The following is a 22,680-nucleotide window of genomic DNA, read 5'->3' as shown; positions in this document are numbered from 1 at the left end:
CATAATTTAAGATTATAGTGAATTGTTCAAAGAAATAGAATTTTACTTTCTGTATTGGTTGGATACTGCCCAACTGGAATAACTGCTCACCATTATCACAACATGCAGCTGCAGGCTGTGTGGCTCCACTGGACTCGTCACTGTCAGTGTTTTCACCTCAGACAGGCATTTGAAGTCACAGGTTTGGTGTCTCCTGTTGAACATGTTAGTTTTATGTGACATTTTTCTCTTTTTGCAGGATAACCTCTTTGAATGGCACTTCTCCGTACGCGGGCCACCAGATTCTGATTTCGACGGTGGGGTTTACCACGGCAGGATCGTGCTTCCCCCAGAGTATCCGATGAAGCCCCCCAGCATCATCCTCCTCACAGTAAGACGCAGACAAAGGCCACCTCTCTATCGCATCCGATTATTCTCCCGCCGAAGCGGAACAGGAAGCCGTCAAATCAGATGATCAAAGAGTGGAAAATGGACAGCATGTCATTTAACCCTCAGCCATTCTGGTGGCAACACACGTAGTGACAGTTGTCAGATCAAAGCCTCAGCTGTCATCATACTGTCAGAGGGAATTGCTCTGGTTTTGTGAAAGTATGAGACTGTCTTATTATATTCAGACAGCTGTGTGACACCTGCACTAATATCAGGCTGATAAAAGCCAGAGTACTCTGAATTGTTTTGACAGACACTTTTTCATGGTGTCCAGCCACTTTTAGTCCCTTTTTTTTCTATTTCAGTTTGCTTTCATTGTTTGAAAACTCATACTTTTGTCAAATAGCAGCCTACGTTTCCTGCTTCCAAACTCTCAACTGTGTCAAACTTCTATCTCTGTCTCCTTGTCATAACTTTTGAGAATGCATGTTTTATTAATTTATCTCCACCCACATGCTCACCTCCACCTTCTTTTTATTGCCTTCCCTCCCAGCCGAATGGAAGATTTGAAGTTGGGAAGAAAATTTGCCTGAGCATCTCTGGCCACCATCCAGAGACCTGGCAGCCCTCTTGGAGCAGTAAGTAACCTCAAAGCTCATGCCCTGAGTTTGTCTAATTAGTTATTTCTCCAACTACGAGTCACTGTTTTGGTGTAGTCCAAAGAGTCTGGAAACCTATTAAGAATGAGTCATCATTTGTAGAGCTTGAAAATGTTATCAATCACAGGAATTTGCATCAGAATTATGGAAAAACATTGATGTTCTGTTCGTAGGTGTACATGCACAGTTATTCTTCTGAATGACAGGGACACTGCTGTCCATTATTATCATAAATCGCATTACCATAATTCTCTAATAACAGCTGGTATTCAGATAATGACAGGGTTCTTCAATAATAGTGGGAGGTGTGGTCAGCACAGACAGTTGGGTGCAATTATCGGCACTCTAATGGCTCACATGGTACATTCAGCATAATGCACATTTTCACAGCACTACTTGCATCAGTACAACAACAGAGGCATGCTACAATGACCACTCTGCTGCACACTGAAGTAAATGGAAGTGACTGAAGGGGGCTCCCTGAAAACATTTGGACTGAGCATCTATTGAAGGAAGATACTACATCGGTATCAGAATACAAATCCCCCTCCCTCCTTAGATTTTTGTTGTTGCGCATGATTATTCCATCTAAATGTCAATATATTGTAACACTGCTAAGTTGAACATATTTCCCAGTATATGATGGTCATTTGAGAATTTATCAGCAGTCAGGAAAAAGTCATTTGAAAATCTGCAGGAAGGTTTTGTCATGGTTTCAGCCATGCCAGCAGTACTAGGAGCAAAAATCTAAGGGGGTATCTTTGTGAATCATGATTAAAAAAACAGTCATGGTTTTGTGAGCAAATCCAAAAAACAGATGAGACTGCCCATAAAGAGGGTTGTATGCTTCTGCATAAATTCAACGCCATACCTACGCTATGGCCTGACCTCATAGCACGTCCCTAGAAAAGTAACTACAAGTCACAGCAACACAGACCTCCTGTTTATTTTTGTAAACTGAAAACTAAGCTTTTATTTACCTTTATTTCACAAGTGAGAAACAATAAAGTGTGAAGACAATGAAGCCTCCACAAAATAGCATTTGGAGTCTTGTGTGTGATTTATCCCGGCTTCATATGAGTAGATGAAGTCCACTAGCTGCGTGACAAATTTATGCAAATGTTACTGGCTTATGTTAATAACGTTAGCATGTTGTATATGTGGGGAAAACGTGTCTAGTACAAAACCATTGTTTTATCTGTGAACCTTGTGAGTTAAGGATAAGCTCAGAGTAGAAGAGTTGTCGTACTGATTGTATAAGTGCTGTTGAAATGTACATTATGATAGCTTTGTATTGAGATCAACCAGCACAAACAGCAAATTATAAATCAGGAGCTGTTTAGAAAACAGAGAGACTTCTCACTAAAATATGAAATGATATTTTTATAAAACAGGGGGAACTAAATAAAGCACGTTTCAAATAAAGGCCTGTCTGCAGTTGAGGTAAACACAGGTTGGAATGAAAACCTTCAGACTTAAGGACACGTGACAGTCTGTAACTGTAGCACAACATGGATCAGCTAAAATCTTCAAATTCTGTAATAAGTTGAAAATATGCGAAAACACCAAAAAAACAGTCACTGAACCAATACAAATTATGTTGATTTTCTGAAACTTTTTGCTCTGATTTTAGGGTTGCAAATTGTATATTGTATATGTATATATTGTATATATATGCAAAGCAATCAATACATATTGAGTGCCTGATCAAGATAAACCTCTTCATCTGCAGCAGGGCAGATTCTCCTACCTCCCGGAGTCATAACTAATAATTTCTTTCTACTGAGAACTCATTTTAGTTCTCTGCTGGCGATCCGTCCTTTTGCTGAGCTCTGCTTTCTTCTTTCTTCCCTAGCACTTTATCAGAGGAAACTCAGTAGGAGACAGTGCACTTTCCTCAAAGCATTTTTCTCCTACTGGTTTCCTCCCATTACACATAAAGTTTTAAATCAATAACAGAATAAAGACAAAGGTTGCTCTTAACTGACTCATGCAGGTCACATGGCTGGCCATGCCTGAGAGATTTGGCTTCCCCTGCTGGGTTCTTACAGTGTTGTGTAAACGTTGCATCTCATCCTTTTTGGAATGACCCCAGGAAGCCTGGCTGGATAATTGCAGTGAGCTCTGCACGTCACAGGCAGGCCAGCTGCAGGGATTCCAGCTCACTATTGTTGGCTGCCGCTTTAGCTCATATGCTACGCCTAAATATTTAATAAAATGTGGCTAAGTAATTCAAACATTCCCTCTGATGTCACTTTGAAGAAGATTTTACATATTCCAGGTTATTTAGTTCCATTTATGAATGTATATATACTTATTTATGAATATGTTTTCACAGGCTGTTTTCCTGGTCTGTTTGTATCTGAAAATAAGAATTGCAGTATTTTAATGTTCAGTCCACAATGAGTTTTGCCTTGCATTTTTTTAGTTACATTCACATAAATTGTCTAAAAGGAGGAATGGCGAGTATACACACACATACACAGATCTATTTATCATTTTCCGAACCGAAGAAGACTCAAAAGTTGGAAAGTGTGAGCTGGAAAGACTCGTCCTAACAGACTTACTGCTGTTATCAAAGTAAAATGTTCTGCTGCTTCTCACTGTCTTGATTGAAGAGTGCTCACTTAACTTCACTGATGGAAATTAGTTACTTTCTGCTCTCACTTTGATTTTTCTGGTTACTTAATTTAAATGACACTGAGTGAAGTCTCATTTATATAATGGGTTTTTCTATCAGACCACACTGCCCCTACGTAACATGGCAAGGTGTGTAGAGCACTGATATTCACAGTCCATCAGCTCAGTTTTAAAAGGGGATATGTTGTTGAAAAACACCTGTCACGCCAAACAGAGGGTATTTGCAACAGATATAAATTGGTAGTGTAGATGCTGCAGTTGTATAAGTTATCAGTATTTTACTGTGAAAGATTTGTTAAAGGTAAAATACATTATTTGTAATGAAAAAGAATCAATTCAAATGCCCCATAGTTCATTTTAAATGCTATCATATTATGTCTAATTTGGCACTGTAATGGTGATGTCAGTGTGTCCGTGCTTCTCATATGAATTCTAATAAGGTCATTCCATTATGATTGTAAGTTACCATAATGGAGAAGTGATGAGCTGGAACAACTAAAATGTGCTCATGCTAATGGCAAATGAGTGCTCTTACATGGACATAAAAGTCCTTACCAGGAGGTTATAATCAGGTTTTTGAGCATCCTGGTTATGTGTTTGTGCAAGTAACCATTATATGAATGAGCTCTTATCCCAGTCTTTATAACCCTGAATATGCTACCTGGGATATTCTGATTCTGTGGTATATAAAAACCTTCCTGTAAAAAGGTGCTTCCTTACATTGAGTCACATTGTCTCAATTTGTTACATTACAGTCAATACAGAAATGATAGGCTGAGATGTTAGGAAATCAAAGACACACCTGATCTAAACAGTGTACTCTGTGTCACTGACTGATAGGCTTGGGCAATGTCTAATTTCTAATTCTTTCATACCTTCCTGTAATTTCACTAGGGTACACAGTATATGACGGGGTTGTGTCACATTAGATGAGTTCACTACTTTCCCCAAGTTCTCTCACCTTTTACGCTATAATAAATACACAATTGAAACTCACAAAATGTTAAGAGAGGTATATTTTTTTATTTTCCTTACTGAACAGAGGAATTCAACAGTACTTCTTTTGAATTCAAGTTTCTCTCCCTCACCAAACTACGACTGGCCTAATTGCCGTTTTAGCTCACGGTTAAACATACTTCATTCAGACTTGACAGAAACAAATTCACCAAAACTGTCTTAGTTAGTCTTGTTATTGGCTTAGTTAGTCAATTCTTCCAAAAATCACCTGCTCTGGTTTGGTCGAAATAAACCCCTAACTGACTGAGTTAGATGTGAAAATATGCTGTTTTTCCCATGGTATCTCTCTCTCTGCTGTTGGAGGCTGGCTTTGTACAGTCCTGTAACGTTATCCCCACCACCACCAGCTGCCTGTTCTACCAGTAGAGGCTGGAGATTGTCCTTTGGTGGCACATTCTGTGCACTATATAGAGTACCCAATATACCGTAATATTGTGATACCAGCCAAGCCTACCGACTTATTTAATTGATTACAAGTTCCATTCATAAAGCACAGACTCTCAGTCCATGTGCCCGATTAAAACAATTTGTACTGCATGGCGCAAGTGTATTTAGGGTGTGTCCAACTCCACCTTTGTTAAACTGCGATAATCTGAGTGCAAAGTAAGGCACAAGGAGCAAATGGGTTGTATTTAGTCTTTTAATTAAACATCGGTGTTGTTTGGGCATAACATGAATTCAACTTATCAGAGTGTCATCTCCAACTCCCTTCAAAAGCCAGGTGCGCCTGCAAATGACCCTCTGCTATTTCCATGGTGGATTCTGCAAATTGGAGAAGCAAGCAATTTTCTGCTGAGAGTAATGCAGTAAGAGCAGTGACATCACTGAGGCAAAAATCATGGGACATTTACGTAGCAAAACTAAAAACTGTAGTCATGAACTTGACAGAAGAAACAGAACTTAACTTTTAGCTTCTGAAATAATTAGTGAAGTTACACTGTTACTTGTGTTTAAATGTAATGTACACAGCGTCTCTCTGCTATGTTTACATTGTTTCACCCAGCCGCAACCCATCTGCACATCCCTGTGTGTGTGTGTGTGTGTGTGTGTGTAAGAAGCAGAGTGTAAGTTATGAACCTGTCTGTGTAGGTGCATCTTACTATCTGAATGATACGCACTTAAAATAGCAGGAAAATACTGCATCATTCTGACTTTAGACTAGGTTTTTTTGTTGGTCAGTGGCGCGATCACTTTCTGCTGCCTCAACATAGCAATATGCCAACAATGCGCCTGACCACATGTCATTCTAAGATGTACACGCCCATCAGAGCAGGATGCAGCCTATTTGCTATTAACACATCCTGGGCTCTGGCTTTGAAAATCAGCTGCGTTGGTCTGACAACCTAGCAATGACAGTTGCACCCCTTTGCACTGGGTATAAGATAGGGCCCCATTAGTGACAAAAACAGTTGAAACATGCAACAAAAAAAACAACAACAAAAAAACACAACTATCCGAAACCTGGATGTTGTTACAATCATATATACAGGAAGCCAACCAGTTCCATGTAAAAATAATGAAAAATAAAAATGCAAAAACAAATCAACTGTCATGCAGATGTAATACTAATAATTCACTGAGTGCAGTTTGTATGGACTTAACAAAAATGTGATCCACAGTTGCTTTTAGTGTATGTTGCCATGAAGCTGTTGCCATGTGGGACATCACTTCTGTGTGACTGAACATGTGTCATTGCAGGCGGAAACAGGAAACAAAAATCAAACACAGAGCAAATAAAATAAAAGCTGAAAAGGGAATTTGAATAATTAACCCAAATGGTGCTGTGTCTAAAGGGCTGTGTCACTCAAACATGGAATAATAGTGTACATGTAATCAGAATCAGAATCAGAATCAGAAATACTTTATTGATCCCCGAGGGGAAATTATTTATGTTACAGGTGCTCCTTGCAAGACAGGAAAGATACATGAAAATATAAGAAATTTAAACAATAGTATTAACAAATATATAGTTAAATAAACAGGAATTATTAACAAACATAAACATAAATTATATATATATATATATATATATATATATTGTAAACAAAATTTACACAAACAGAATATATACAGTCAGGGTGAACGGGGTTATTGCACAAGTTAAATTAAGTTATTGCAGTGTGTGAAAGTCTCAGGGCCACTCAGAGGGAGGAGTTGTACAGTTTGATGGCCACAGGCAGGAATGATTTCCTGTGGCGCTCAGTGGTACATCTTGGTGGTATGAGTCTCCCACTGAAAGTACTCTTGTGCCTGACCAGCACATGGTGGAGTGGGTGTGAGACATTGTCCAAGACAGTTCGTAGCTTAGACAGCATCCTCCTCTCTGACACCACCATCAGAGAGTCACACTCCGTTCCCACAACGTCACTGGCCTTGCGGATCAGTTTGTTAAGTCTGTTGCCGTCCGCCACCCTCAGCCTGCTGCCCCAGCACACAACAGCATAGAGGATAGCACTGGCCACCACAGACTCATAGAAGATCCTGAGCATAGTCCGGCAGATGTTGAAGGACCTCAGTCGCCTCAGAAAATAGAGACGGCTCTGGCCCTTCCTGTAGAGAGCGTTAGTGTTCTTAACCCAGTCCAGTTTACTGTCAGTGTGTACCCCCAGGTACTTATAGTCCTCTACAATGTCCACACTGACCCCTTGGATGGAAACAGGGGTCACCGATGTCTTGGTCCTCCTCAGATCCACAGCCAGTTCCTTTGTCTTTGCCACATTGAGTTGCAGATGGTTCTGCTCACACCATGTGACAAAGTTATCCACAACAGCCCTGTACTCATCCTCATCACCCTTGGTGATACATCCAACTATAGCAGAGTCATCAGAAAACTTCTGAAGATGGCAGGTCTCAGTGCAATAGCTGAAGTCCGTGGTGTAGAGGGTGAAGAGGAAGGGAGAGAGGACAGTCCCCTGCGGGGCCCCGGTATTGCTGACCACTCTGTCTGACACACAGCGTTGCAAGCGCACATACTGTGGTCTGCCAGTCAAGTAGTCTACAATCCAGGACACCAGGGGGGCATCCACCTGCATTGCTGTCAGCTTGTCACCCAGTAGAGCTGGACGGATGGTGTTGAATGCACTAGAGAAGTCAAAAAACATGACCCTCACAGTGCTCGCCGGCTTATCCAAATGGGCGTAGACGCGGTTGAGCAGGTAGATGATGGCGTCCTCAACTCCAAGTCGGGGCTGATAGGCGAACTGGAGGGGGTCCAAAAGTGGCTTGACCATGGGCCGGAGCTGCTCCAAGACGAGTCTCTCCAGGGTCTTCATGATGTGGGAGGTCAATGCCACGGGTCTGTAGTCCTTGGAGCCACTGGGACGTGACGTCTTTGGCACAGGAACGAGGCAGGATGTCTTCCACAGCAAGGGGACCCTCTGGAGACTCAGGCTCATGTTGAAGACATGCTGAAGTACTCCACATAGCTGGGGGGCACAGGCTTTGAGCACCCTGGGGCTGACACCATCAGGGCCTGCAGCCTTATTTGAGTGGAGTCTCATCAGCTGTCTTCTCACATGGTCAGCAGTGAAGCACATTGTGGAGGTGACAACACGTGGGGGAGGGGTGTAGTCCTCATGATGGAGAGAGCAGTCAGTCTGACCACGGGGGGATGAGGTGTGAGGAGGAGGAGGAGGAGGGGGGGTCAAGCAGGAGGGTGTTGAGGAGGGCAGAGTGGGAGATGGTTGACCAAGACAGACAGCAGAAGAGTCGGGGGGGGGGGATGGGCAGGGCCAGCAGTGTCAAATCTGTTAAAAAACAGATTCAGTTCATTGGCCCTGTCCATGCTGCCTTCAACTCCTCTGTGGTTGTTGGTCCTGAAGCCAGTGATGGTCCTCATTCCACTCCAGACCTCTCTCACGTTGTTCTGCTGGAGTTTCCTCTCCAGCTTCCTCCTGTACCTCTCCTTAGCCTCCCTGATCTTCATCTTCAGCTCCCCCTGTATTGTTCTCACCTCCTCCCTGTTACCAGCTCTGAAGGCCCTCTTCTTTGCATTGAGGATGGCTTTGATGTCCTTTGTTACCCACGGTTTGTTATTTGGGTAACAATGGACAGTCCTGGCTGGGACAGTGGAGTCCACACAGAAACTGATGTAGTCTGTGATGCATTCTGTGAGCCCGTCGATGTCCTCCCCATGTGGCTCACAGAGTGCCTGCCAGTCTGTCACCCCAAAACAGCCCTGCAGTGTCTCATAAGTCTCCTCCGACCATCTCCTCACTGTCCTCATGGTCGCAGGCTGGCTCTTGACTAGTGGTACATAGCAGGGGTTGAGGTGCACCAGGCTGTGGTCTGACCTACCCAGAGGGGGGAGGGGGGAGCAGCTGTATGCATCTTTGGCGTTTGCATACAGCAAGTCCAGTGTCCTCTCCTCTCTGGTAGGACAGCTCACATACTGTGTGAATGTGGGCAATGTTGTTGCCATGGTGACATGGTTGAAGTCACCCGAGATAGCTATGAAGGCACTCGGGTGTTTAGTCTGCAGGCGGGCTATGGCGGAGTGAATGACATCACATGCCGACGTCGGGTTGGCAGAGGGGGGGATGTAAACAGTTACAATAATGGCATGTGAAAACTCCCTGGGCAAATAATACGGCCTGAGTCCAACAGCGAACAGTTCAATGTCCGGGCAACAGATACGTTCCTTAATGGAAATATGGTCAGGACTGCACCAGCGGTTATTTACTAGAACAGCAAGCCCCCCTCCTTTGCGCTTACCGCTCTCGGTGCAGTCCCGGTCGGCCCGAACAGTCTGAAAGCCGCTGATGGAGACGTTGGTGTCGGGAATGTCCTGGTGAAGCCATGTCTCAGTGAAGCACATAAGACTACATTCCCGGTACTCCTTCTGACTTTTGGCGACCGCTGTCATCTCGTCCATCTTATTTGCCAGTGACCTCACGTTGCCCATGATGAGAGAGGGGAGACACGGCTTATATCTTCTCTTCTCCATAAGCCTCCGTTGTCTCAACCCTGCTTTTTTCCGCCGCTGTTTACTTCCTCCCCTGCGTCCTCTGTGTGTTTTCCTCCACAGTTCAGCTGGTATCTCCGATGTTCCGGCCGCCAAGCCAGCCGGCCTCAGCGCGATCAGCTGATCTCTGGAGTAAACAATGCGGCCATGAAGTTGTTGCGCAATGGTGCCGGGTCCGAATGAAATAAGTAATTCCAGGGTGAGGAAAACGAGTACAACTCTCTCAATCAGCATGTTTTGAGAGGGCGCAGTTCCAAAATTACAATCACAAAAAGCCAGCACAAATACCAAACTTAATAAAGCAAAAAAGTAAGAAAACCGAGAAAACAAGCAGGAGCGACTGCAACAGGCTGCACGCGCGGGCGCATGCGCTCTAAATAGCGCTATGTTATCAGTGTCAGTGTTTGGTAGTTATTATGATAAAATCCAATGTGGATAACCTTTAAAGTAGGCTTAGACAGCCACGTATAATGGGCTTCCAGATCCTTCATTCAGTATATTGGATAGACTGGAGCACAGACGAACACAGCCAGTCATAACATAGACAAACAAACCCTTGACCCTGACCATATTGTAAAACGTGTCCTGTGCCAGCTGGAGAATGTGTGAGTACAGACACATGGTGGATGTCCTCACATAGGCCAGGGTAAATCCAGGCTTATGCCCGCAAAACAAAGCATCATTCCCACTTATGTAACATGGGCACTGAACATGACGACATGTGCAGCCTGTCGTGTGATTTAACCTTCTCCCTTTTACCCAGGAATGTTGAATGTGCTGTGATTTTAATTTTTCTCACCTCCTCTTTGTTTTCTCTCCTCTTGTCTGTTTCTTTTCCAGTCCGAACCGCTCTAATAGCCATAATCGGATTCATGCCAACAAAAGGAGAGGGAGCAATAGGATCTCTTGATTATACTCCAGAAGAGAGGAGGGCTCTTGCCAAAAAGTAAGATTTGGTGGATGAAAATCTTTCCAATGTTTACCCTCTGCAGAGCATGTGTTGTGTGTGTGCTGCTATGGATAGAGAATGATAATGAGGTGAGTGTGGAGAGTGGTGTGGAACAATGTGTATTGTATAGCTGATCCTCCATGTTGGATTAGCAATCACACAGATAGAGGATATGTATAATGTTGTTATTCTATGTATAATTCTGTCACATGGATTGTCTATGTTGTAATTTTATTATGTCGGTCTGTTCAGTACACACAACGTCAGTCTGTTGAGGGAGAGGGATCCCTGCTCAGTCGCTCGTTTCTTCCATTCTTCCTTGTTTAGGTTTTTTTAGGGGGGAGTTGTCGGAGTTTTTCCTTATCTAGAGCGAGGGTCTGAGGACAGAGGGTTTTGTATGCTGCACAGATTGTTATGCCTCGTGATGCAAATTTTTGATTCATGATATACAAATAAAATTGACTTGACTTGATTAGGATCAGTGCTGACATACATACGTGATTCTGGTTGGATGACATTAGAGAGTAACTGGTATTTTTAAACCTGGACCCTATTGTGAAAGAGGCTGCTGTGTAACCACTTTGGGTAAAAAATGCATCTTCAATTTACATCCACTAAGAATGCTTGTTTTTGCCACTGACAGGCTCAGATTGTTAGTATAAGTCCCTGAAAACATTCTCAGGGACTACATAATCAGGGAAAGGATCCTGACAGAGACAGACCTTTTATTCTAAGATTTTTGGGGAGCTTTTTGACCTTTATTTGACAGGACAGTGGTAGCGTGAAAGGGGGAGAGAGACTTGTAGCAAAGGGCTACAGTTTGGAATGGAACCTGCGGCTGCTGAGGCAAGGACACAGCCCTTGTTCATGGGTCACCTGCTGTACCAGGTGAGCTACTCAGCACCCCAGAGACAAACCTTTTTGTTAAAGAGTAGGATTATTTTTGTTTAACCAGAAACAGCCCCAAATCCCTGTCGCCTAATACGTGAAATTATGCTGGCTGTACACATTGTTTTCCCCTGCTGCTTCTCTGATGTTGGGTCTCCTTCTTGCTCCTCTTCCGATATTTTCACATCTAACTGGGTAAATTACAGGTCTCTTTCAACCAAACCAGAGCTGGGGATGGTTGGAATACTGAAAAGACAAACCAAGATGGTTTTTGTGAGTTTTATTTTGTTTCTGTCAACTTTGAATAAAGTGTGTTTTACGATGATAAAATTACTCATTATTTAAATGGAGTCTGGTGGGTTTGGCGATAGTGATTTCCGGGCTGTTTCTGGTTTAACAACAAGGATCTAACTCTTCAACAAAATGGTCTGTTTTAGTGGGGATCCTTTTCATAATGTTGTCAGACACTTAGAATAGTAATCTGAAAATGTTAGTGGCAAAAACAAACACTGGTAGTGGACGTAAATTGACGGAGCAAATACACCCCTAATTGTTACATTAAAACCTGATGTGTGGCTGCTGGCTGCAGCCCTCTCGCTCAATACTTAACCAGTTTCAAAAAAAGTGTTGTTCCCATTAGTCACTTAGACACAAAAACATGGGAAAATAGGGTCCACGTTGAAAAATCCCGCAATTAATCTTTAACACAGTAAACTCTGTACGTGCATGTAATGTAATCAGCACCTGAGCCCCGGTGGGCATGCCTCCCACTAATAACTCCCAAGTCACAATGGGAGAGAAGCGTGCCCAAGCCAGTCCTGGTATTGCAAGATGACAAATCCATTATCACCAAAATACCCAGTCTCTGGAGGGAGCATGAGTGGGCACGTTGCTCTTCATTTCACACTGCATTTCCCTCGGAGGAAACGGTACAAAGCCAGGGAAGGAGAGGATCCAGCTTAAGTCGCTCTTCTATTAGCAGATGAGACGGGGGTCTTGATCAGCCGGCTGTTTCATTAGCACATGGAGATGAGATAGACAGGAAGATGCACTTTGGTATAAATACAAGGCTGCTTATCTCCCTGATGGAAACCTTTTTTTTTTTTTTTTCACTCCAAGGCTGAGGCAGCGTTTTTCTTTTTGGTTTTTCATCTCCTGTTTCTGTGCCCATGGTGATTGTGAGAGCTGTCAGTCAGAAACGGGCCTCTGCACAGCAGGATATTTTTGTCGAAAATTTTCAGAGTATGCCGAGTTTGTGACTGACAGGTAAACTGCCAAAGATGTTGGCCAGTGTGGACATGTGGACGTATAGGGAGTCTCAGAAATGAATATGAAAAATGTCAGTCATTTCTGGCAACTGAGTGCACAGTTCATATACAGGAGACATGCTGTCATTGCATATATTGTGCTTTTAAAAGTTATTCACAGTGTAAGGATATAGGGGCCTAACTGATGGTCATGTTGGGGAGAGGGCTTTAAATTCTTTGCTGGGGCGAAGTTGTCTAATTAACTGACAGATTACTTCTCTTCATTTCTCTCAATAAGAATAGTTTGAGTTGAATTAAATCAAACACATTTATACACTTGTTTTCAGCTGCTGATAACTGGTGACAGGCCTTGCAGAATGATATGTTTCCTCTGTCTGTATAGTGATTTCATTCAGATTGCTCCAAATCTTCAGATCGATCCCACAGAGCAGTGCACATATAGTATATATTTCATGATAACATCTGCTCTTAATTAATTCAAAGTCAATGGTTGCATTAGTGTTTCTTAATGCTCAGATAAGCAGGGCTCCACTAAGTGTGTGTCAACTTGAAACTGTTATCCAACTGAAGTTGTGATAACACAGTAGGCCATGGCTGTTGGAAGGCAAACGAAAAAACAGCTGACACGACCACAGCAATGACTCTATTCATCCATCTATCCATTTCCATCCGCTCATCCAGCACTGGGTCATAGGGGCAGCAGGCTGAGCAAGGTAGTCCAGACGTCCCTCTCCCCAGCAATGTTTTCCAGCTCCTCCTGGGAGATCATGAGGTATTCCCAGGCCAGACGAGATAAATATTCCCTCCAGCGTGTTCTGGGTCTGCCCCTGGGGCTTCATACCAGTTGGACATGCCTGTAAAATCTCAAAGGGGAGGTGCACAGGAGGCATCCTGATTAAATGCCTGAACCACCTCAACTGGCCCCTTTCGACACAAAGGAGTAGTAGCTCCAAGTTTCCTCCAGATGTCTCGGCTCCTCACCCTGTCTCTAAGGCTTAGCCCAGCCACTCTCTGGAGGAAAATCATTTTAGCTGCTTATATCTTTCGGTCACTACCCAAAGCTCATGACCATAGGTGAGGGTCAGTACGTAGATAGACCACTAAATCAAGAGCTTTGTCTTCCGGCTCAGCTTCTTCTTTACCACAATGGTCCGGTGCAACACTTGCATCACTGCTGATGCACACCACACCACCTGTCCATTTCACACTCCATTTTACCCTCATATTTTACCCTGGGGAGGGGCAACACTAAGAGCGATTCAGTAAACCCTAATGAACTTGGCAAAAGGAGCTGGAGTACTTTGCCCAGTTTGAGGAAACCGCTTCCCCACTTTGGAGTCAGACCAGTGAGAGAACTCAATGGTGAGTGTCTAGTGGCTGGTCCTTGGGCTATGAGGCCCGCTCAGGCTCAGCCCAAATAAACAACATGGAGCTGGGGAGACCTCTAGCCCCATAGAGGCTGAGTCCCTGCAGAATACTGGCTTTAATTCCAGCCCACAGCCCTTTGCTGCATGTCATTCCTCCTCTCTCTCACACCTTCCTTGTCTATCAACACCTGTCCTATCAATAAAGGCAAAAAAAAAAAGCCCCAGAATAATCTATTAAAACAACAACATGGAGCAGCCACCCTGTAGGCCCACCACCCACAGGGACAGACATCAGGGTTGGGTGCATGGTGTGCCAGGCAGCAGAAAGAGGCAGGGACCCAGGTGTGCTGACCCCTGGCATTGCACAGCAATGGCTGATTTAATTAAACGTTCCCCCTGGCTGGGCTAATCTCTCCGTAGTTAGCATGTGTACGTGCTAAAGCATTTCAATAATAAAAATCATCATGTTCTTTCAGTCCCTTTTAGTATGAAGTGAATCCTCCTCTTCTTGGGGTGCGATCCATGGAATTTGAGAGCTACAAGTTTGCAGGCCTCAATCACCAACCACCAGTCGCAGTCCACAGGTGTTTGTGCTGTTACACTCAGTAACAAAGGCTGCGTAGTGAATGCAGCAGCAGCAGCTTCAATCCTCCTCCTTGACACATAAAAGTTATCATGATGTTGCGCTTCTGTGCATAAAGCGCAAGCGATTACACAGCCTGTGGAGCCATTGATAAAAATGGAAGAGCCAGATGTGTGATATGGGTGACTGAAAGACACTGCTGAAACACCTGTGTGTTGCAGACAGGGGCAGGCTTTGAAGTCTCAGTGAAAATCAGATGACAGCAAACTGTGTCTTGTAAGGTTTATAATATTCACTTTAAATGGAAAGGTGTATATAATGCTTTTGTGTTCACCCCCACCCACACAGTTGTTGAATTATTTAAGGTACAATGCAGTAGGCATTTTCTTCTACCCCTGGGCTATGGTGCCAACATTTTCTCCTGTGCTATTTACACAGCATCAAATTGTGTAAATACTTCTCTGGTCATAGACTCCCATAAGCTGCCTTTGGTGAGCCGGTGGGGACAGTTGTCACAGCATGCATGAATATTTGACAACTCAACAAATAAGTTGGGCAAAATGCAAAAAAGCCTACTCCTAGTCACTGGGGCATGTTTTCCCCATTTATTTTTTAATTTCACAGGCTTTTTTAAAAGTTTAAAGGACGTGTTTTTCAAAGTTGTTCTGTTTTGGCTCGAGTAGAAAGTGTGTGATCTAGCATTTTGGAAAAATCCTGACAGCCCAGTATGTTTTCTGCATATTGCTAAATTTTAATTATTAAACGTGTAGTAGAACATGCAACAGATCACTTTGGTGTGGGCAAATCCCCACAGGTATTGGTAAGATGTTGAAATTCAATCCAGGAAGTCCAGTTTTCATAATCGCTGCATGAGTCGGATACGTTTTAGACGTCAGATACATTATCCACTTTGACCATTGTCAAGGAATGTGCATTTGCACGTAATTGAATGGTCAGTGCATTCTTTTGCAGCAAATGTTAAAGGGAAAGCTCAGCCGAAATCAAAAATACATATTTTTTCTCTTACCTGTTGTGCTATTTATCAATCTGGACCACTGGTGTGAGTTACCGTGTGTTGGAGTTAGGGGTAGGCGATAATACTTAAAACACACTCTGCCCAGCCTGATCACTTTCTCCTTAGCGATAGTGCATGCAGGGCTCCACACTGCTATTATTTGGTTGCATTTTGCAACCACAGAGCACCAGTGCGACTTGCAAATATTATTAATCTATGAACTGGAGGCCTGTAAGTTTGTTTCCAGCTCACAGTGAATAAATCAGCACCTATAATGGCCCCATGGTAACAGTTTAACTTTATGAAATTAATGATAGTGTGAGCTAACAAAGCATGTTTTTGTACCTGTGGGACTTCAGATCATGACATTTTAGTTGCATTTTGCGACCGTGGAGCACCCGTGTGAGTTGAAAATACTAATAATAAATGAACAGAAGAACTGTTAGTGTGTTTCCAGCTCACAGTGGATAAATCCTCACGTTCAAAGGTGCAGCAGCTCTTGACTGGAAGCTTCAAGTTCCCAGCAAAAACATGAACACTTTCAGCCTTAGAGGAGCTGGGTGTTTCAAAATAAGAGCATCAGTGGTTCTGCTTTGATTTATTTAATTATGATAGTCCTTTGTTAAACTTTGTTATAACTGTATTTAATTTACCTTCATTATGACATCAGTTGTTTAAATTAACTTTATTGTAACTCTAGTTCATTTAATCATTTTGTGTTTTAGTACTTTACAGTAGTTTAGAGATATAGAGGAGATAAATATTATATTGCGGTACAGCCTAAAGATATCGCAATCGTTATTTTAAACCATATCACCCAGCCATGGTTTGAGATATCGGCCAGAGAGATATCTGCCTTCTCTAAATATAATGGAACTAGATGGCAAACGGCTTGTGGAGCTTAAAGTGCCATATAAATATATTAAAAAAAACTCAACAGTGCAGGAAGTCATGGATCTACTGCTAGCTTACAGAGCATCACTGAGCTAGCTAAAGCTACAGCTCAGCTGAGGAGGACGCCATTAATTTTTCCATCTCGTTCTGTCACAAGCTCAAGCTTTTTGTCTGTGAGAAGATGCACCCTTCTTTCTGTGCAATGATACCGTTAGTTGGTGTAGTTCAGCGGAGAGAAAATAGTTCCTCCATGAAACTGCTCACAAGAAGGTCTGTTGATTGTCTTGAGCAACCAGGTCATGATTTCTAGAAAGAGACATTGCTGTCGAGTTTTTCAAATGTATTTTTGTGGCACATTGAACACCACAAGCCGCGTGCCATCTAGCTGCATTATACTGGAGATAAGGCAGACATCTCTACGGCCAGTATCTTCAACACTCTGCATCTCCCACCAAATCAATCTAAAGTGATAAATAGCACGGCAAGTAAGAGGAAAAATATGTGTTTTAGAGTTTTGCTTAAACTGTCCCTTTAAGCTCTCAGTACACTTCAAATGAACTGTAGTGTATATCATGTCATCCGACCATGTCCAAAGGCAGAGATGTTCTAAATTGCCCTTCTCAAAGGGTGGGCCAACAGCCGGCCATTATCACCTCCTTCTGGCTGTGTCTTACTGTCTCCCCAGTCTCTCTCCAAGAACTCTATGTTTTTCTGCCTATCACTGAAATTTTAACTTGATGGGTCACACAATGGCACACACTATTTGACAGCCTCTTCTCGAAAGTGTTAGTGGTGCTGCACACACACAAAACGCAACAGAAGTAGTGAAAGATAAAAAAAAAAAAAAAAAAAACAAGAGAGAGCACATGACTGTCTGCTTTTGAAATTTACAGAAATTGTAAGACATAACACCCCCACTTCCACCAGTGGAAAGGGAGTTTCAGATGTTTTCAGACCATAAGACAAGCTCTTTGTTTGAAGTATATGGTGCCTTAAAACCTTCCTTCCACTAAATGTTTCTTCCTATTGTGAAATGAAATTGCAAGGACAACATTTCTGGTCCAATGACTGACAAAAAATCTCAAATGTGCTGCTGTCCTCTCAGTATGTGTCTCAGACTTTACTAACCAAATCTCCAGTTCTGGCATTTCTCTGTAAGCTCAGTTCTTCTGTTCTTGATGATCAGCACTTATGCCTAAAAGGTTTCAAACAGTCATTCATGTGAGCAACTATAAACCCACCACGGAGCCTGTCTGCATGGCGTCCGCATTTGCAGACATCAGGCTGCCTGTTTAAGCTGTCATAGTCCAGTGACATGATGACTGGAGGCGTAAGAGAACATTCGCTGTGCCTTGCAAAATGTATGATGCCTAATAAGCCCGGCTTCTTCTTCCCCAGCTAAATCTTAACTTCACTTGAATAGAATCCAATTTCCGTTTAGCTCCAGAGGAAGACACTGATTTGGATCATTTAATACCATAATGTATCCAAATCTATCCATGTCACCTTTAGCCTGAGGTGCACCACGATGATGATGTGGTGCTCCTCAGAGCATGATTCATCCCTCCTCTTCACAGCTGTAACATCAGCCCATTAGCTGATGCAAGGGATGATTAGCTTTCCTAAGACAAATCCACAGAAACCTCCTTTGATGTGTTGCATTTTTATGTTTTTTTTTTCCACATCACTGCACTAAGCGGCTGTGTTGATCCTTCTCCTAGCAATATTGCGCTGAACCCCGCTGTCAGGCCTGAGATGAAGGCGTAAAGGTGCATGTAACAGTCTGAGCTCTTAGTAGAGACCTGGCATGTGAATGTGCCACAGGTGGTGAAAGCAAAAACAAACCTGTCAGCTGAGGATATACTGCAAGGCAGCCAACAATACAGACAGACAGCCAATGCCATAAACACATAGTGATACACACACATATGCACACAGCTTTTGAAGTTGGGGTTTCTGCCAGTTTGTTGACAGGATTCCTCTCAGCACTGAAAAGTATGGGCAGTTCAATCTAAAATTCTTTATAACTTCATAATCAAGGTGCCAAATTACTATTGGCCGAGCACCAGATGACAGTACATTTTTCTTTGGCAGACAAATCAATGTGCCACCCACTGGACATGCTTCTAACTTTGTGAAATGTAACTTTGAAATGCCTCATTCAGAGTTCTTTGTCTGGCTTCTCTTTGTTCATGTTAAGAATGGCTCACTCTGACCATCAGCCAACACATCTGAACTGTGGCATCAAACACTCTGTTGATTGGCTACCTCGTACACTACTCCACAATAATTCTCTGGTTGTTTATGTTTGCAGTGTTAGAGTGAGGACGTTTTGGGCAGCCATCACCTCTTCACGGGGCTGTTTTACAACTAGGACTTGATATTAGGGTTAGAGGGAGGAGGGTTAGTGACCATTGATACCATTTTCAATAACACAGAAAAAATTAACAAAAATTAACATTCAGTTTTATAACATGACAAGGACAACTCTTCTTGATTAGTAGCAGAGACCAGCAGATTAACTGTAGTAAACATTAACAGTAAGTGAGAGCAAGAAAACACAGCTGACAGTAGTGTATCGATACTGCAGAAACTGAGTATTAAAATAGTTTAAAATTTTCAGTATCAATATGTATCGATAAATATTTTTGACAACACTAGAATTGGGTTTAGATTGAGGTGTAATTCAGGTTCATTACATTTTGAGTTCAGCCATTTTAACTGTGATTTTAAAAAAAAAAAACGTATTTACAAAAGTATTGAGATGTTAGCCTGGTTCGACATTTGTGGATCATTGCCCACATGTCTGAATTGTGCAGTGATTCAAATAGATCTGACGTTGTGCTCGCTTGCGTCTTTTCCACCAGTTGGAGAAACCCTCAACCAATAAGAGCTTTGTACTGTAAATGAACTTGGGACATCATCTTCCTACACAGCTACCTAGCTACATTGACCAAGCAGTTCAGGCTTTTTGTAAGTCAAGTTACAGAAATAACAACTCTTTCAATCTAAATCCCATTATTTCTTTGATTGCCATATTAGGTTAACTTCTCCTAGCAGCTAATACCACGGCTTTTATGTCAGCTGAAAATTATGTCTGCAGGACAGACAGGGACTGAAAATACCACCCACCAAGGGCCAAATGCGTTTACATTTCCCATTCGGCGTGTAAATTTGAGAAAGCTATCCACCACACTAGAGAGTAAATGTCATGCCAGATGTCAAATGCCATCAGCTACTCTGCTGAAATAACTTGCCACCAGTCTGCTGCTAGCCACTGCTGAGGTGTGTTTAGACCAAAAACAAAACAAATTTTTGCCTAATGTGAATTCAGCCACTGGAGTGCCGGCTGTGCTAACAATTGTGCTATCTAACTGGGGAAGGCAGCTAACACTAACGTTAGTGCTAACTTTGTCTAAAGTCAAGTACAACTGATAAATGGAGTCAAGTAACAAATACATATTTTCAGAACTTACCATGTGGTCCTATGACTTTGCTCACTTTTCTTAAAGTTCTTAAATGTTCTGTCCCTGGTGCTAATGTTGACTCATAAAGTTTTGGGTGCCGACAAACAGCAACAAAATGTTTGTCCCCCAGTTCTGATTCTCAATGATGTCAGAGGAATCTCAACGCTTGTAGGCTTTTAGGCACAGCATCACCCGCAATTTTTTTGCTCAAGTTGAAAGCAATTCATCTCGCATAGATGCTTTTTGACTTGTATTCGCATTGCCTGGCACAAATCCGTGTCTATTTGCATCTTAGCATTGATTTACCATGTAACACTGTAGAGTGAAAAATTGAAAGCATCTTCAGGCTAGTCAGTCCCTTGAGGATGTTGAGATGTTGCAGTCACAACAGTTAACACAATCCCTGGGAATTGTACATAACCTTACTTTTTGTTTCTAATCACCAAAACTTAACAGCAAATTTGACTATTAAAACAGGTAAAATCTTATTTCATTGTAGAGCTGTGTGCAGCCTATTGATTCGCTCAGCCCCTCCTTGCCCTGCTCTCTCTCTGATCATCATGAGACTACTGCTACAGGAGTGTGAGCTGTCACACGCCCAGTGACAGGGCTAACAGTTAGCATCACACAGCTAATGTTACCCAAAATTAGCTGTTGATAGGTTTAAAGACAGAGTCAAGCTTTTTTAGTGTCAGTGTGAGTTTGTTGGGATTGCTTAAGGGCTCAGTGTTGGATTTTAGCGGCTGCTGCTGGCAGAGACAGTAGGAGGAGAGCATCTCACAGAAACAGTGAAATCCTGGAGAGACTGGCTAATTGGCTATTATGTGGCGATATTTACAAGAAGTAATCCAACCTGTAATACGAAAGCCTACCAGTGACAAAGAGAACATATCACATACAAAAGAAAGTGTTGTGATAAAATGGATGTTTGGAGATAAAGGAGTTGTAAGAGGCTGGCTGTAATATGATGCAGAGGTTGTGGTGATTATTTTAAGTTGGTAAAATGAGTTATCTGTCTCAATGAACTGTTCTTAAACAAATGTAAATGTGACACAAAAAGGCCATTTATTATGTTGTCCAGGGAAAAAATATGCTTGAATGCATGGCCAGTGGATTTTTCATCTACCAGTTCCCTTGGCTGGTGAGTCAAATCGTTTCAAACACTTGAGACAGATACATAACTCACTACAGATTGGTTAGGGCAACAGCAAGAAATTGGCTAACAGGAACACAATGTCAGGCTGAATAAATGGTGGTAAATACAATGTCAGTTTAGTGTGATAATTAGTCCATTGACATTTAAAAAATACAGCAACAATGCTTAAAGGAAGTGTGACGGCGCAAGACACGAGCAGTCAGATGATCAGACAGGTTGTGAACGAACCCCGAAGTCAATTTTAGCCCAACTTATTTGGAAGAGAAAAGAAAGGCAAATGGGAAAATTATGATCCAACAGTCAAGTGCTGCTGTTTTTTGTCCTTCTGACATAAAGTCATGATAATTTCACACTCACTGAGATGTGGGTAATGCAGACTCTGCTCAACAACATTGGGGCAAGCAAGAAACAGTGATGCCTACATTGCAGCTTTTTTGGTTAGTCAGCAAGTTGCCCTGGAAGTTGACTGTTCTGCTGTTAGCTGCAATAGCTAATTCAAAGGACTAATTTCTGTCTTTAAATTCAGTTGGACTCAGAAACAAGCATTTAAATTTGTTTGTGTATACTTCGATATATGTTTTGTCACTGGAATCACATTTCCCACATCTCTTTAACAGAGGTGTTGAGAGAAAAGGTAGCATGACAGGACACGTTCATGAGAATAAGACAATGGAAAAATAGCAGGATTTTCCTTTAAGCATCTAGCTGTGACATTATGTATTTAAGATAAAGCTTTGCAACTAATGCATTGCGTCAGTTTTGATCTGTACTCTGGATGAATTTCAAACCTAACTCCACTTCATGATGAATTACAACCATGAGGCACCGTATAATTGCATACAGGTAGCGTGACATATATCAGGGAAAAATGTAATTATTGTACAAGCTGGCTGGTAAAAAAAGTCTTGGCAGGTTAATTTTTCAGTTAACTTGGCAGTTTAATCTTATGTAGTGTGACAAGTGAGCCAGAACATTAATATTGGACCTGTTCATAATTAACAGGTCATTTATTTTGTTGCTGAAGCACTGCCATTGTATTCACAGTAATATTTTCATTTGTGAGGCAGGTTGTTCACGTATAGAGTGGAGGGACCGGGTTATTTATCAAATGGCCTCATACTGTCACAAGCCAAAAAAAAAGTCTTAATATCTTTAAAATGTCATGTACAGAGGATGGAGTATTCTTCACCCGCTGTATGTCTTATTTTAAGTGTACATCACTCCTACAAGCGGGTCAGGCTGGTTTTGTTGAGGTGAAAACAACTATGTACAAAAATGGAAATAAAAAAATCTTTTAAAAACCCCCACAAAGAGCTCCATTATTGAAGTAAAGAAAAGTTAGGCTAGGCCCGTGGCTATTGGGCAGCTTGTAGTAAGCAAGCTTCCAGCAGGTCTGTACCAGAAGAGTGTATAAAAAGCAAGTTTGACAGACTCAGAGTTTCTTT

At 42.3% G+C, this 22,680-nt stretch overlaps 1 protein-coding gene across 1 annotated transcript in view; it reads left to right on the top strand.

Moving 5' to 3' along the window:
* Window positions 1-22,680, top strand: part of ube2j1 (ubiquitin-conjugating enzyme E2, J1) — a 76,338-nt gene that overhangs the window by 38,225 nt on the left and 15,433 nt on the right. The window contains exons 3-5 of the mRNA XM_033648259.2: window positions 239-370; window positions 923-1,007; window positions 10,489-10,594. Of these exons, the coding sequence (XP_033504150.1) occupies window positions 239-370; window positions 923-1,007; window positions 10,489-10,594 (323 nt within the window). The remainder of the gene's footprint in view (window positions 1-238; window positions 371-922; window positions 1,008-10,488; window positions 10,595-22,680) is intronic.

This window comes from Epinephelus lanceolatus, chromosome 13 (genome assembly GCF_041903045.1).
Source record: "Epinephelus lanceolatus isolate andai-2023 chromosome 13, ASM4190304v1, whole genome shotgun sequence".
Lineage (NCBI taxonomy): Eukaryota > Metazoa > Chordata > Actinopteri > Perciformes > Serranidae > Epinephelus > Epinephelus lanceolatus.
The sequence above is the reverse complement of the archived record's forward strand: the minus strand, read 5'-3'. Positions and strand labels throughout refer to the sequence as shown.